The following is a 16,016-nucleotide window of genomic DNA, read 5'->3' as shown; positions in this document are numbered from 1 at the left end:
TGGAAATTTAATAATTTGGGTCCTAACCAAGGACCTAAGACTTATCAAGATAGCATCTGAGGATATAGGCAGTTCCAAGCAAGGTATTTTTTTGTAAAATTAGGGTGTTCAGGTCTACTAAATTCAAAATTTCCAAGTATCGAGGGAGCCCTTTAGGTATTGCTCCAAGGGCTCCAATCACAATTGGTATAACAGCTGATTTCTTTTTCCATGAGTGTTCAGCTTCAATCTGCAAGTCCCAGTACTGCACAATTTTTTCCCCTGATTGCTTTTCCTCTATCCTAGCATCATCCAGTATAGCAACATCAACGAGCCAGACTTTGTTCTTTTCTGTGACTGTTATATCAGGCATATTATGAACAGGATGCCTGTCTGTTTGGATTTTAAAGTCCCATAAGATCTTAACCCGCTCATTTCCCAACACCTTGATGGTCCCAGTGGTTCTTACTACATTCAAATCCAAACATCTAGCAAAGTTTCCAATGAATAATTTTAGCAACTCAGTCATGTCTCTGCCTATAGTCACTTTGTGGAATTTTGCTGCGGCCACTGATCAAATGGTCAATTGTTTCATCCTTTTCACTACAAAGGTGACATTTAATGTTGTTTGTTACATGATGAATTTTCACTTTCATGCAATTAGTCGCAAAGCTTGTTCCTGAGCTGCTAAAATAAAGCCTTCAGTTCCTTTCTTTAACATTCCTAATCTTAACTTGCTCCATGTGCATTGTTGTTGTTGTTGATTTATTATTATTATTATTATTATTTGCCTGAGCTCATGTGCATGTGTGTGCCTGTACACTGTGCATTAATCCTTTAGTTGCATGTGTTTTTCCCTCCCCCTCCATAGCTCTTAGCCATTTCGACACACACACACACACACTCAAGCACACACGCATCCGCTCCATCCATCCCTCCTTTCTGGGTGTGTTAACTTCAATGTAGCTCTCACAATCCAGGGTATTTCTTTTTTTCCCCCTCTCTCTCCCCCTCCCGCCCTAGGCATGAGAAGCTGCAAGATGGTCCGAGTGGTGAGTGTTCTGGGGCTAGTGATGGTCAGCGTTGCTCTCTTGATTTTGTCCTTGATCAGCTACGTATCCCTGAAAAAAGACAATATCTTCACCACTCCCAAATATGCCAACACAGGAGTGCCAAGAATGTACATGTTCCATGCTGGATTTAGGTGAGTGCTTGTCAAATTATGTGTAGCTTTCCTTCTCTTTCCCGGGAGGCAAGGGGTGCCGGAGGGGTGGGCAGAGGGTATGCAAGCTGAGGAAGAAGGGAGGAGGGAGAGAGGGGAATATTATTACTATTGAATCCACGCTCTGGGACACCCCTACCCCTTTCTGGCTTTTGTGTCAACCGTACGAAGCCCCCTCCTTTAAAAAGCTTTGTGCGGAAATCGATCCGGCCGCGCAGCTTTGAGCTTTTGCATCAGTGGCCGGCGGGGGTGGCAGGGTGCGGGGGTGGGGGGTAGATATATAATATGATGGGCAGCTGACGGCGGTCATGGTGGCGGTTTGCCCGGTTCATGTATATTCCGGGCGGAGGACGGACTAATGGCGCAGGCGCCTTCTTTCTTTGGCCGGAGAGGGGAGAGACGAACCCGCGTCTTCCCCGGCGCTGGGGAATCGCAGATACGCGGTGTTTAAATGAGCAAAGCGGTGGAAGGGAAAGCGATGGAGGTTCTCTGATTGCCCCCGCCATTCCTCCTCTCCCGCCATCCCTCCTTGCAGCTCCCGGTCCGGTGTGGGCTCCCCTATCTGACCGGGCAGGAGAAGACGGCGGATTCCTTTGTCTGGCTTTTCCTTCCTAACTGCTGTGGAATCGCTGGACTCCCCCGTTTTTAGTTTTCCCCTTTAAAGCCGGGGAGCCAAGGGTCAGAAAATTAGGAGGGGGGTAGAGGGTGGTTCCAGCCAGGCGTCAGCCGGAAGTAGTGGAAACAATTCAAGCTTCTTCTTCTCCTTCCCTGAGGCCACACTAGGGCAATTTCGGAGGGTCTCTTGGCAAACGGAGCACCCCTCCCCACGCGCGCGTTGCGGGGGCATGATCTCTGACATCCCGCGCCACCGCCCCGGATTCGTGGCTGGGAAGAGTTAAAAGCGGGCAGAGATGCGGAAAGCGGAAGCACCGGGGAACCGCCTCGCAGGGGAGGCTGAGTGGCGAGGCCACTGTCCATGGTGCTGATCGCCCCTCCACTTTCTGCTCTTCAATCCGTACCGAGTACAGGCCCATGATGACCTGGCATGGTTTTGAAGGCCCTGGCTTTAAAATACTCCACATGAAAACCCAGTGGTTTAAAGAATTCCAAGGAATGAAAGATGCCGTCTACTATTAAGCTTACTGTGCCGGATCAGAGTAAACAATACCAAGCCTAGAGTATGGTGTAGCTCTCTACGTTCATTTTTGTGGAATCTGCTTGGAAACAGCGTCTCTGTTCTGCCATCTTAACACTGAGTGTGGCACATAAAAGCCATTTCATAGTCATCATTAGCTATCTGTAGCTGTAGCAGCCCTCTCCAAGCTAGGGACTCCCAAATATAGCATACAGCAGCTCCCAATTTGCTCCAGCCAGTTGGGGAAGCCTGGCCTGTACCTTTTCTGAACAGAGCATTCCTTATGGTGGCTATCATGGAGACTCACCACAAATATCTGATCAGGTTGCTACATGTTGATAGAATTATAGGGATAGGAGGGAAGAACCACTTAATGTACATCTAGTCAAGCTCCTGGCTAGGGAAGGAATATGTAGCAATATATCCTCTAGCAGGTAACCATCCATTCTCTCCTTAATGGAAGAGAATCCACCACCCTTCAGGTCTGTCTCTTACTGTCTAATAGCTGGTACCATCAGGAAGTCATTTCTCAGGTTTAACTAATTATTAAGACTGCTTGTTGCTATTTAGGAGATTGTTTGTTGCAAATTGAACTAATTGGTTCAAATTAATTGGTTCAGATCATAACTCCTGGGACAAGAGAAATTTATTCCATCCTGTCATGGCATTACTATGGAGAAGCTAACATATGTGCAAAATGATACTCTGCAGTATATTGACTCCTAATCATGACAGACAAATAGATAAATTAGAAAAATATACGCAGACTAGAGGATGTTTTAGATTAAGAATAGGAAACAAGTGGTCCACCACATGTTTGAACTACATTTATCATGTTGTTCTAGGCTTCTAGGGATTGTGATTCAGCAAGAAAATTCTACATTTTGCCCACCCTCTTTTTAAAGAAAATATGAATAACATATCAGATATGATTGTTGCATAAATGTGTGCACCTACTAAAATATTTGCATGTGAGACTGTCATATATGATCATATATTAGGACTAGTATTATCCTATATTTCTGTTCATAGTGCTCATGCAATTTTCAGCTTAGAAGCCAACCCCAACCACATGTAGATGTTTGGAAAAAATGACTATGGAACTGAAGTTTATTTTAAAGATATTGCTGATTCATAATCTGTTTAGCTCATCTTTTATGCCTGACAGGTTTTTATTTTTGTTTTTATTTTTCTGGTTGCTATTGTCAGATTATAAAGGCAAATGATGCCTTTGAACAGTCATTCTGTTTGCATTCCACGCAAACTGAGTAAGACATTCCACTGAAATCAATGAATTTTCTACAACCTTTAGAAAAGAAGGTTGTGGCAGTTTGTATAGGCTTGAACCTACTTTTAGATACTGCTGGGTAAGAGTCATCCAATAAGAGAGGAACCCTGTGTTCCTGAATCTGGCAGGCACCAGAGGTCTAGGATTACAATTCTCACGATCTCTACTTGTACAGAATAATGGCAGTTGTAGCCCAATATCACAGAATACGGTTCTGCTATTTGGAGTGTTCCTGTTTACCACTTAGCTGCTTGGTGGCTTCCTTTCTTCCCTCCCCTCTTGGTTTTCCAGGGGTTCCTCTCTGCTTTCCTCCAACCCTCATTTATCCTTGGAAGATCACTGAACATTCCCAATCCTTGGTTCAGAGTCATTCTTCAGTGTTTTTTTTTTCCTTCTTCTTCTCCGAGTGATAATGTTCATGGATGCTTTCATTTTATCTGTGTAAGAACCAATATTCAAAGAAGTTGTGACAAATTGCTGCAACAGAGGAGAGATTAGAATCATAGTCATGTAAGGAAGAGAACAAATCAAGCAGTGAAATGAAAGGCAGAACGAGTAGGTAGAAAAGAAAAAAAGGCCCTGAAAGTAGGGAGTATTAGAGAAGTCTTAGAGAAGAGGGAGAACAGGTCAAAACTGCAGCACTATAGAAGTCATTTGAAATAGATGATAGAAAGATAAACTTTTAAAGTCTAGCTTCTATGGGACCTTCTAGTGGTCTTCCTTCCAAGTACTAACTAGCTTGGATTTTGGGGGGATCATTAAAGGTTAGTTAAGTGCTATGGAATACTCAAAATAAAGTACTTATCTATATTGCTGGAAAAAAGAAGGCCCCCAAAAGATCTCCAGGTGAAGGTGTCTACAGTTACAGTTTCAGGAATCAGGAATTGAATTGCTAAACTATCCTGATTATCTTCTTTCTGACTAGGGATAGTGTACTAGTTTTTATACTCAGTGCAACCTAATCGTAATATATTTCCTGGAGGTTGGGCTGTAAGAAGGGTAATAATATTTTGAATACTTTCTTCTGGGAATGAAGACTTTCCTCCATATGGAAAACTAGCCTATTTCTAACATGCCACTCATCTGAAAAGGAAATCACTAATTTCCATCCATCTAAACATGTTTAGATATTGAGAGCCATGCATTAGAGAATTTCTTCTTCTGTTGGACAACAGTAATAAGAGTGACTAGAAATGATAACATCATTAATTTGGCCCTTAATGTCAGAAATACTATCACTGAATGCATAAATATGTGATCTGTTTCAGGTCACAGTTTGCACTGAAGTTCCTTGACCCTTCCTTTGTACCCAACACAAACTCCTTGAACCAGGAGGTGCAGGATAAGGCTCCCAAGTGGACATTCAACCGAACAGCATTCTTACAGCAAAGGTAAGAACAAAGTGAGAAGTGATGCCAGGCTCAGGGTGACTCTAGATTTTGAGTAAATCCATCTAAAGTCTAGCTTTTCAGTGCAGCCACTCTGGTTTGGCAACAGACAGCTGTGCCCCTGAAAGTTGTCAAAAATGTCCAACAACTGTATCAGTGACCTGGGGATTAAATATCCCAAATATTGAGACACATTCTATATCTACATGTAAGAAATTCTCATTTTCCCCCAGTATTTTAATTACATCTTAAATCATTTGAGCCTGAAAAATGAAGGGATCATTTTGGGACACTGTACTGGATACCTTGCTGTTTTGAGAACATACTGTACATTGTTACTGCCCATTTTACTCTGTTCAGATTAGCATGGTAAAGCTTGTTCCGATCCAGCAGCCAAAATGAGAGCAGTTTCTTTTCAGGGAAACTCAGCTATGAATTCTGGAATCAACAGAGAATGGTGCAACAGGCATATGGATCAGTGGATAGAAGTCACACATGGAAACATCCATGCAAACATAATGGCTTGGTTCCCACTTATCACTAAACTATAGTGTGGTTAGTATGATGGGCTGAACTAACCATGGTTAAAACAACCTGGCTTAGCAATGTGCATGAAAGCAAGTCACCCAGAGGAAACAAGCAAGCTTTGGCTCCATTGTTGGTATCCATTGTTCATCACTCCTGGATTTCTTCAGGAAAAGGTTGGGGGCCTTATAGGTCTGAACTACCTGCATCAAGTACAATTCTAAACTTGATGGCTTGTAGGACTCACCAACTTTATGACTTTATTATCTGTCTCTTTTTAGTCACTAATTTCCTGTAGAAAGGGAAAGAGAGAAAACAAGAGGAAATAGCTGCTAGGAAAGAGTTTAGGGGACATAAACAACTGATAAGATAGATAGCCAATTTTTCTTTCACTTTCCAAATTTTCTACTTCTCGGTGGGGCCATATTGGGTCATTGGAAGCTTCAATTGACAGAGCCCTATAATTGTGTCATATTGATTGTGCTCTCACAAATCGCTAAGCCAGGATTCTTTAACCATGGTTTACTGAAAACCCCATAGTGGCCTGGTTCACACATAAGATTAAGCCAAGGACAAAAAACACCCCCTAAAGTATGGCTTGGCATTGCATATTAATTCATGTACTAAACCAGTGTGTGTTAATAAAAGTGGGGTTGTAATTCAAGTGTTTTTTTTTCCTGCCAAGAGCACACAAGATACAATGCAAAGAAACCATGTAAAAATGATATGGTGGGTGAATGTTCTTCTTTTTTAGCAGTTCTGCTCCCTGTACATTCAGATTAGGTCAGGTTGTACCAAGACTCTAAACCAGTGTTTCTCACCTTGGCAACTTTAAGATATGTGGGCTTCAGCTCCCAGAATTCCCCAGCAACCCATGCTGGCTGGGGAATTCTGGGAGTTGAAGCCCACATATCTTAAAGTTCCTAAGTTGAGAAACATTGCTCTAAACCCATGGACACTCCTGCTTTATGCTTCCTATTCAGTCCTAAGATGGTATTATCACGCGCTGAACCTAATCAGTGGATCAGTATGGATATAAACACTGCCAAATACAGTGAAGCTACTGGGGTACATAACAGAATGAATGCAATATATGTATAATATAATGAACGAGTAATATATAAATAGCTATAAAAATAAAATAGAGTGAAATTGCATCTTCCTCCACACATCACCTAGGGAATTCCTGGAGAATTAATTTGCCTTAATGAAGTCTCTGCAGCTAGATACCTAATGCTAACTTGCCAAAACAGCCAGAAGCCTACCAAGTCTGAATTAAGCTTATGAAATTATCCTTGTTTCAGAATGAGGTGGTTGAAAGGAGAAGTGAGTTCAGTCTTTAGGACTGGCATTGTGTAGGAAGCAATAGTCTGGAGGGTTGGCATAACTTGCCTCCTTCTCCATACCGTTTTTCAGCTTCTCTGCCAGAAGGACAATGTAGCTGGTCAATTTGTGATGGCAGATTCTGAAGTCAACTGTCAGGGCTCCCTGTGAATGGAAGCATTTCTCAACCTAATGTCCTCTAGCCAGCTCATTGTTCAGTTAAGTTGGTACTGTAAAAAATTGATCATGTCTTTGGTTTAACTAGTGTTTAAAGATTCTGGTTACAATAGATCCTGGTTAGCTTTGACTACAAAATCGATTGCTACCCAAATATTCTTTAGCTGTGGATACTGTGGGGAGAATTTTTTTTTTCAAAGAAGAAAGAAAGCGAGATATATGAGCAGTCCCCTAGCTCTCTATTAATTTCTTAAAGCTTTCTATTAATTTCTTAAAGCTTTCTATTAATTTATTAATCATAGCTAACAGACAGCCAGGATTACAACTTCACAGGCTGAGTGATATTAACTCAAACTCACCAGAAATTACATGTTTTGTTCAAATAATCAAGCTGTTTCGATATTGCACTATTTTAAATACAGTTTTGGGGTGGTGGGGTGGGAGTCAGATAAAATAAAATAGGATGGAAAGAGCTTCAGTTCTGTGTAATAAGAGTAGATATGTTAACACTTGATACAATTACATTTTATTTGGTCCTGCGTGGAGGAGAAGCTAGATGGTGGATTACACACTGTAGCTTTAAAAATTGGAATGGCAAAGCAAACACAATGGGATTTGGGTTAGGCATGTCATCACTCAGGTTCCATTCTGATGTGTTTTATAGGACAGACACAAACACAATATGAAATTTTATTAAAGAGGCAACAGTCCATCCAGTTTCAATTTGATTATAGCATTTCTCCATCAGGAGGGCCACAATGCCATATTATTTCCAGGGAACCTTACTGCAATTTTCTTTATTCTGATATATCTAAAATAGATTAAAAAAGAAAAAAGAAAGAGCACTTCCTACCAAGAATATTAATTAGGTTATGAATAATTTAAGTTTTGTTCTGTTCATGGATGACAGAGAAAAAAACACATCATTCTTTATATGTATTCAACATATGCCCTAAATACGCAATGCAGTTCATATTATATTACTCTTAAAACAAGTCTCTCTCTCCATTTTTTTTCTCATAATTGCCTGAAAGGAAGATGACTGTATTTAAAACAACCCACTCCCAAATGAAGATTAGACAGGAAAAAAAAAACAAATCAACCGCCTCTGTTACAGTACAATTAAATCTAAGCTAACCTTCCATTTTAAAACTAAATTATTTGGAGGTGAGAATGGACTGTTTCCTTGTCAGATAAATACAATATCACCCTTTTACTTTTACAAATAAAACTGAAAGATTGGCTTTCCAATACAAACTCTGTGATATCAAATTAAGTATCACCATTATGTGTTCTGAATGATCCTAAGAATTCTCTTCAAGAAAACTTTAAATTCCCAGAATTCCTTGACAAAGGAAATGACTGGTTATAGAGAGTGCTTTGCCCAAAGAGAAAGTCTGCATCTGGATCTCAAGAAAGAAGCTAAAATAAATTTAAGCAAGAATGGTTTCCATATATATTATATATTACACAACAAGGCAAATACAAATGCTTAGTTTGTAACGTTTACACCAACAGGTACTGCAAATCAGGCAGAATAAAAAGAAGGGGGAAGTCAAAAATCAAATATTTACATATATTATTTTTAGAGGTGTTTTACTTTTTTTACTTTTTCTTCTTTTTTAACATTTATAAATAATAAAATAGTGGAGATTTTGGCATTAAGCTCAAAAATGTTTACTTCTTTTTCATATCATGAAAAGAACTCAATACATTCTCTTTGGAATCTTTTACTAATTTTATACCGAGCATTGATTGTATGACTTCAGTAATTGCTTCGCCATTTATAGATATTATCTTTTTTAAAAAATACATCTCTGTTTTAAATTCAAAATTTTTTAAAAGAACAAAGCTGGGAATGATAAGATTCTACTGGAAGAGTTTGGTACTAATTTCCCTTCTCTACTCCAGCTTACAATTTTCTAGGGATGCTTATCACTTTTAGAAAGTGATAAGCCCACATGTTGTTGTTTATTCGTTTAGTCGCTTCCGACTCTTCGTGACTTCATGGACCAGCCCACGCCAGAGCTTCCTGTCGGTTGTCAACACCCCCAGCTCCCCCAGGGACGAGTCCGTCACCTCTAGAATATCATCCATACACCTTGCCCTTGGTCGGCCCCTCTTCCTTTTTCCTTCCACTCTCCCTAGCATCAGCATCTTCTCCAGGGTGTCCTGTCTTCTCATTATGTGGCCAAAGTATTTCAGTTTTGCCTTTAATACCATTCCCTCAAGTGAGCAGTCTGGCTTTATTTCCTGGAGGATGGACTGGTTGGATCTTCTTGCAGTCCAAGGCACTCTCAGAATTTTCCTCCAACACCACAGTTCAAAAGCATCGATCTTCCTTCTCTCAGCCCTCCTTATGGTCCAGCTCTCACAGCCATATGTTACTACAGGGAACACCAATGCTTTAACTATGCGGACCTTTGTTGTCAGTGTGATGTCTCTGCTCTTAACTATTTTATCGAGATTTGTCATTGCTCTTCTCCCAAGGATTAAGCATCTTCTGATTTCCTGACTGCAGTCAGCATCTGCAGTAATCTTCGCACCTAGAAATACAAAGTCTTTCACTGCTTCTACATTTTCTCCTTCTATTTGCCAGTTATCAATCAAGCTGGCTGCCATAATCTTGGTTTTTTTGAGGTTTAGCTGCAAGCCAGCTTTTGCACTTTCTTCTTTCACCTTCATCATAAGGCTCCTCAGTTCCTCTTCGCTTTCAGCCATCCAAGTGGTATCATCTGCATATCTGAGATTGTTAATGTTTCTTCCAGCGATTTTAACTCCAGCTTTGGATTCCTCAAGCCCAGCATGTCGCATGATGTGTTCTGCGTACAAGTTGAATAGGTAGGGTGAGAGTATACAGCCCTGCCATACTCCTTTCCCAATCTTAATCCAGTCTGTTGTTCCCTGGTCTGTTCTTACTGTTGCTACTTGGTCGTTATACAGATTCTTCAGGAGGCATACAAGATGACTTGGTATCCCCATACCTCTAAGAACTTGCCACAATTTGTTATGGTCCACACAGTCAAAGGCTTTAGAATAGTCAATAAAACAGAAATAGATGTTTTTCTGAAACTCCCTGGCTTTTTCCATTATCCAGCGGATATCGGCAATTTGGTCCCGAGTTCCTCTGCCTTTTCTAAACCCAGCTTGTACATCTGGCAATTCTCACTCCATGAATTGCTGAAGTCTACCTTGCAGGATCTTGAGCATTACCTTACTGGAATGTGAAATGAGTGCCACTGTTCGATAGTTTGAACGTTCTTTAGTGTTTCCCTTTTTTGGTATGGGGATATAAGTTGATTTTTTCCAATTTGATGGCCATTCTTGTGTTTTCCAAATTTGCTGGCATATAGCATGCATTACCTTGACAGTATCATCTTGCAAGATTTTGAACAGTTCAGCTGGGATGCCATTGTCTCCTGCAGCCTTGTTATTAGCAATGCTTCTTAAGGCCCATTCAACCTCACTCTTCAGGATGTCTGGCTCTAGCTCACTGACCACACCGTCAAAGCTATCCCCGATATTGTTATCCTTCCTATACAGGTCTTCCGTATATTCTTGCCACCTTTTCTTGATCTCTTCTTCTTCTGTTAGGTCCTTGCCATCTTTGTTTTTGATCATACCCATTTTTGCCTGGAATTTACCGCCGATGTTTCTAATTTTCTGGAAGAGGTCTCTTGTCCTTCCTATTCTACTGTCTTCTTCCACTTCCACGCATTGCTTGTTTAAAAATAATTCCTTATCTCTTCTGGCTAACCTCTGGAATTTTGCATTTAATTGGGCATATCTCCCCCTATCACTGTTGCCTTTTGCTTTCCTTCTTTCTTGGGCTACTTTTAGTGTCTCAGCAGACAGCCATTTTGCCTTCTTGGTTTGCTCTTTCTTTGGGATGTATTTTGTTGCCGCCTCTTGAACAATGTTGCGGACTTCTGTCCATAGTTCTTCTGGGACCCTATCTACCAAGTCCAGTCCCTTAAATCTATTCTTCACCTCCACTGCATATTCCTTAGGAATATTAGTGAGCTCATATCTAGCTGATCTGTGGGCCTTCCCTAATCTCTTTAGTCTGATCCTAAATTGTGCAAGAAGAAGTTCGTGATCTGAACTACAGTCAGCTCCAGGTCTTGTTTTTATCGACTGTCATAGATGTCCACCACCTTTGGCTGCAAAGGATGTAGTCAATCTGGTTTCGGTGTTGTTCATCTGGTGAAGTCCATGTATAAAGCCGTCTCTTAGGTTGCTGGAAGAGAGTGTTTGTTATGCACATTGAGTTGTCTTGGCAAAATTCTATCAGCCTATGTCCTGCTTCGTTTTGTTCACCCAGGCCATGCTTACCTGTAATTCCAGGTGTCATTTGACTGCCCACCTTAGCATTCCAGTCTCCCGTGATGAAAATAACATCTCTTTTAGGCGTGTCGTCCAGTATGTGCTGCGGATCCTCATAGAACTGCTCTACTTCAGCTTCTTCAGCATCTGTGGTTGGGGCATATATTTGGATCACTGTGATGTTAGATGGCTTGCTCTGAATTCGAATTGAGATCATTCTATTGTTTTTTGGATTGTATCTGAGCACTGCTTTAGCCACTTTACTATTAAGGCTACTCCATTTCTTCTGTGGTCCTCTTGTCCACAGTAGTAGTTCTGGTGGTCATTTGATGTGAAGTGGCCCATTCCAGTCCATTTCAGTTCACTGACACCCAAAATGTCTATCTTGAATCTTGACATCTCACCAATAACCACATCCAATTTGCCCTGGCTCATAGATCTTACATTCCAGGTTCCAATGGTGTGTTGATCCTTAGAACATCGGATTCGCCGTTCACCACCGTCGGCCGCTAGCCGTCCTTTCGGCTTTGAGCTAGCTGCGTCATCACGTCTGGGGCTAGTTGAACTCATCCTCTGTTCCTCCCCAGTAGCATTTTGACCATCTTCCGACCTGGGGGTCTCATCTTCCAATGGTACACGGACATATCTCTGGTTGTACTGATCCATTTAGTTTTCACGGCAAGAATACTGGGGTGGGTTGCCATTACCCTCCCCAGGGATCACATTTAGTCTGACCTCTCTGTCATGACCTTCCCGTCTTGGGTGGCCCTTCACAGTTTAGCTCATGGCATCATTGAGGTGCTCAAGCTCCAGCACCATGGCATGGTAACGATCCTTTGCTGAAGGATAAGCCCACATATGGTAATTCAAATCATGCCACACTTTCTTAACCCCAAATTGTTGTGTAATGTTGTGTAGATCACCACTACAGCTATTGAAAAACAAGAAATGTTCACCTTGAATTGTTCAGATAAATTCAGAAATAGGAAGAATTCCCCATGGCATTTCACATTTGCCTGTGAAATTTCAAATCAGATTTTTAATTTATACCTAAAAATGTAAAGGCACTAAACTCTAGATCCCAAATGAAAATTCACTGATTTTGTGGGAGGGAAAACAGGTTTAACTACTGAATCTGTTGGCTCTCAAATGTTTGTAGACCGAGCTGAGTTTTTTGCCATCTCATAAAATATGTTCTAAAACTGAGATGAACCTTAGATCTATTCAAACGTAACATGAATAGCTGCACTGAAATCAAGGAACTCACTTTTTGAGAAGCAGTTATAGAAATGCAGTTTCGTTTACCAGTTTTTTAAAATAACATGTTACCTACCTAGCCTTTACTAAACTTACTTGAATGTTCAGAATGCTTTGCATCCATTATCTCAGAAGTCCTTGCAGTATTCATGCTTGTTTATATAGTATTAAAGATTATAATTATTTCTAAGCCATGGATTTGAATCTGGAACTATATCCATGATGTAACAGAGTCTTGAAGTGGTCATCAGGAAGAGGTGCAAAAAGAGGGCTTGCATAGACCTTTCCTATATTTCTTCATTCCACCCCATCCAAATATTTTTCCCATCCATATTTACTTGCCCCACCCTGGGAAAAATTGTGTGATATCAATACTAAGCAACCAGCAAGAATAAAAAAAGACTTAAGTCTCATGCACAACTTCCAAAATTGCTTTAAAAGGAAACATGTAATTTAGTATCTCATATAGATTTCCTCTTAGAAAAATGGTGGTAGTTTTTTGTGACACTCAACCTGTGTTGGACCACCACACTACATATGTTGCTCTGCCATACTCCATATTGTGGTGGAAGACAACTCAGAACATGGGAAACCTCTCCCCATCTCACACATACACACAAAAGGCAACCCAAGAAATAAGGGAAGGTGTCCTGAATATTACAGATGAAATGGAAGGATCTACAAATACACAGTTTTTAACAGTAGCACTGATGTCACATGTAGCATATTGTCATGGTATGTGAGAAAGACCTTGAGAAACAGGGTGAAGAGATGCTGCCTAGGGAATGGTCAGATAAGGGAGAACATAATGAGACTGATGACAGCCTTCCCAGGCAGACCAGACAGGAAACACGATCAGATGAGCTAATTCTACTTTATTGTAATTCTACTTTATTAACAGAATCTTGCAAGTCTGAAAATACAAATCTCCCACTGTCTCCTAATTACTGAGGGATGGTCCTTTCTGAGCCTCTTTCTCCACCCATTATGCAGCTGCAGGCTATGCCCTCTCTTATCTGACTGTTCCCTAGGTAGCATCTCTTCATCTTCTCAAGATCTTTCTCACCTACCATTACACATATATTTTTCCATCATCACAGCTACATTTCTACACTCTAAGGGTTGCACAACTTTAATGGACCAACAGCTGCACTTGATTTTTTATGAGTGCTAGGGCATCCACTGTAAAAAAAGTAGGTGTGAGAAGACCGAGACATGGATGGAACCAGACAAAAACTACCTATTTCAATACTTGCACTTAATTCAAGTTAAATTCACTAAATGTAATAATACAGCTACTGTGCTCCTATATGTAGTGGGGGGGAAAGGTGAAAAGTCCCCTGTGCAAGCACCAAGTGACATCTGACCCCTTGGGGGGGGGGACGCTGCTTTTGCAACGTTTTCTTGGCAGACTATAGCGGGGTGGATTGCCATTGCCTTCCCCAGTCGTCGCCTTCCCCGGCAAGCTGGGTACTCATTTTACCGACCTCAGAAGGATGGAGGGCTGAGTCGACCTGAGCCGGCTGCCCGAGAGAGAATCCAGCTTCCGCTGGGATCAAACCCAGGTCGTGGGGAGAGTTTCAGTTGTAATATTGCTGCCTACCACTCTGTGCCACACGAGGCGCTTCCTGTATGTAGTACTTCTTTTTAAAAACTTTTCCCCCTTTATCTCATTAAAAGGTAATGTGGACTCAACTTTTGGAAAGGCTCTCGAGCCACATGCCAGCATTTTGGGTTAAGTACAAGTTGCACACTTCAGTGTGAGGAGGAGGAGGAATATACACATGTAGCAAATAAGTAATTATATCAAAACCAGGTTGTTTACTTATGAGGAGCAAATGGAAACTTTAATGGCATTTTTATTAGCCTTATTCACTTTAGGGAAAATGTTAATATTCTCAATGTTCCCCAAATAGAATATTAAGGAGTTCTGTGTCTGCAAAGGGGAGACAGACAAATGTTGTTCAAGATGCCAAATTATGAGGCAGAACTGGCTCACTTCAGAACTTCAGATCCATTATTCTTCAAGCCATTTAGGGCTGAGAGTTCTGCACAAGCAGAAGGAATTCCTTTTTCCAAGTTCTTTCTTGTCTCCCGAAACAGAAAAGATTATTATTTTATTGAAAAGGTTTTCTCAGAATTGTGTAACAATCAGACTGCAGTTCCAATCAAAGCTACATTTCATTCATCACCCAGCAGAGTTTGAAAAATAATTAACTTTGCTGGAGTATTAGCGGATAGAATCTCAGTTACATTGGCTTCTTCATTACAGGACACGAGTGATCTTGGGTGTATGTTAGGCATGAAGAAAAGTGTTTCTTAAAATAAATATTGTAACATCCTAGCTTTAGTGTTATTATAAAAAAAATTGTGGTAACAGTACTTTTAATCTATCTTGAACCAAGTCCCATAATTCATCCCCTCCAATCAATTGTTTCTAAGCATAAGCATCAATAATCCATCTTCACAGGACAGAAAATACTTGGAACAGGTGAATTATCCATTCTTTTATCCTTATATATGAATAGGATATCTATTCCATCTTTTTATGACTTATGGAACAAGGCATCTTCCAAATAATTACCTGTGGTTGGATTCAGATATAGTAATGCTTAGAGAAGTCTATTGAAATCAATTTAATTTATTCCAACTGATTCAATTTCCTGTATTTCTATTTTAAGCATGATCTGATTCAGTCCAATGACTGTTAAAACATGCATGTAACATTTCATCAGAAAACATTTAAAGCTCATCTTTAAAAAAATATAAAGTAAGAAACAACAAAGCATTCAATTGATTTTAAAGGAGCAATGTTAAAGTAATAATGAAATAAATACATTATCCTACCAAAAAACAAGACTTAATTATGAGCTTCTCTCTATCACCAAACCCTGACTCCATAACAGAGTTCTACAATTCCAGTTAAGTTCTCACTTCAAACAGGAATTAATATTATTTAGTTGCAGCTAAGCCAGATATTATATTTAAGGAACCCTTTACCACAGAGGCTGTTGTCTTTGTTCCTAAATGTCTTAATACTATTAACATAAATAAATACTGTACTTACAGTATTTATTTCTGTATTAGAATAGAAGTAAAAGTGGCAATGTGACCTGAGGGGAGATTTACAGCTATCCCCATGGTCATGGTCAGATCACGCCCTGGTGGCCCTGAGATTCTGTTATGCCACCCTCCTCTGCAGGGAGGCTGGACCCATTCGATTGGTCCACCCCTGGCAACTGATGGACCTGGTAGGGTTTCAGAGGGAGCTTGGGTTTATACCTGATGATCTGCTGCACAGTCCAGTGGAGGTCCTAGCCACCGCCTGGAATAGAGAGGCAGCTGAGGCCTTGGACAGGATCATGCCTGTGTGACCTCTCTTACTTCATTGTAGCC

The 16,016-nt window shown here is 40.6% G+C and overlaps 1 protein-coding gene across 1 annotated transcript in view; it reads left to right on the top strand.

Moving 5' to 3' along the window:
* Positions 1–900: 900 nt before the first annotated feature.
* Positions 901–16,016, top strand: part of ST8SIA3 (ST8 alpha-N-acetyl-neuraminide alpha-2,8-sialyltransferase 3) — a 26,438-nt gene continuing 11,322 nt past the window's right edge. Inside the window, exons 1-2 of the mRNA XM_063295795.1 lie at positions 901–1,183; positions 4,893–5,015. Of these exons, the coding sequence (XP_063151865.1) occupies positions 1,005–1,183; positions 4,893–5,015 (302 nt within the window). The 5' untranslated portion in view covers positions 901–1,004. The remainder of the gene's footprint in view (positions 1,184–4,892; positions 5,016–16,016) is intronic.

This window comes from Candoia aspera, chromosome 2 (assembly GCF_035149785.1).
Source record: "Candoia aspera isolate rCanAsp1 chromosome 2, rCanAsp1.hap2, whole genome shotgun sequence".
NCBI lineage: Eukaryota > Metazoa > Chordata > Lepidosauria > Squamata > Boidae > Candoia > Candoia aspera.
Note: the sequence above shows the minus strand (reverse complement) of the source record. Positions and strands in the feature narration are given on the sequence as shown.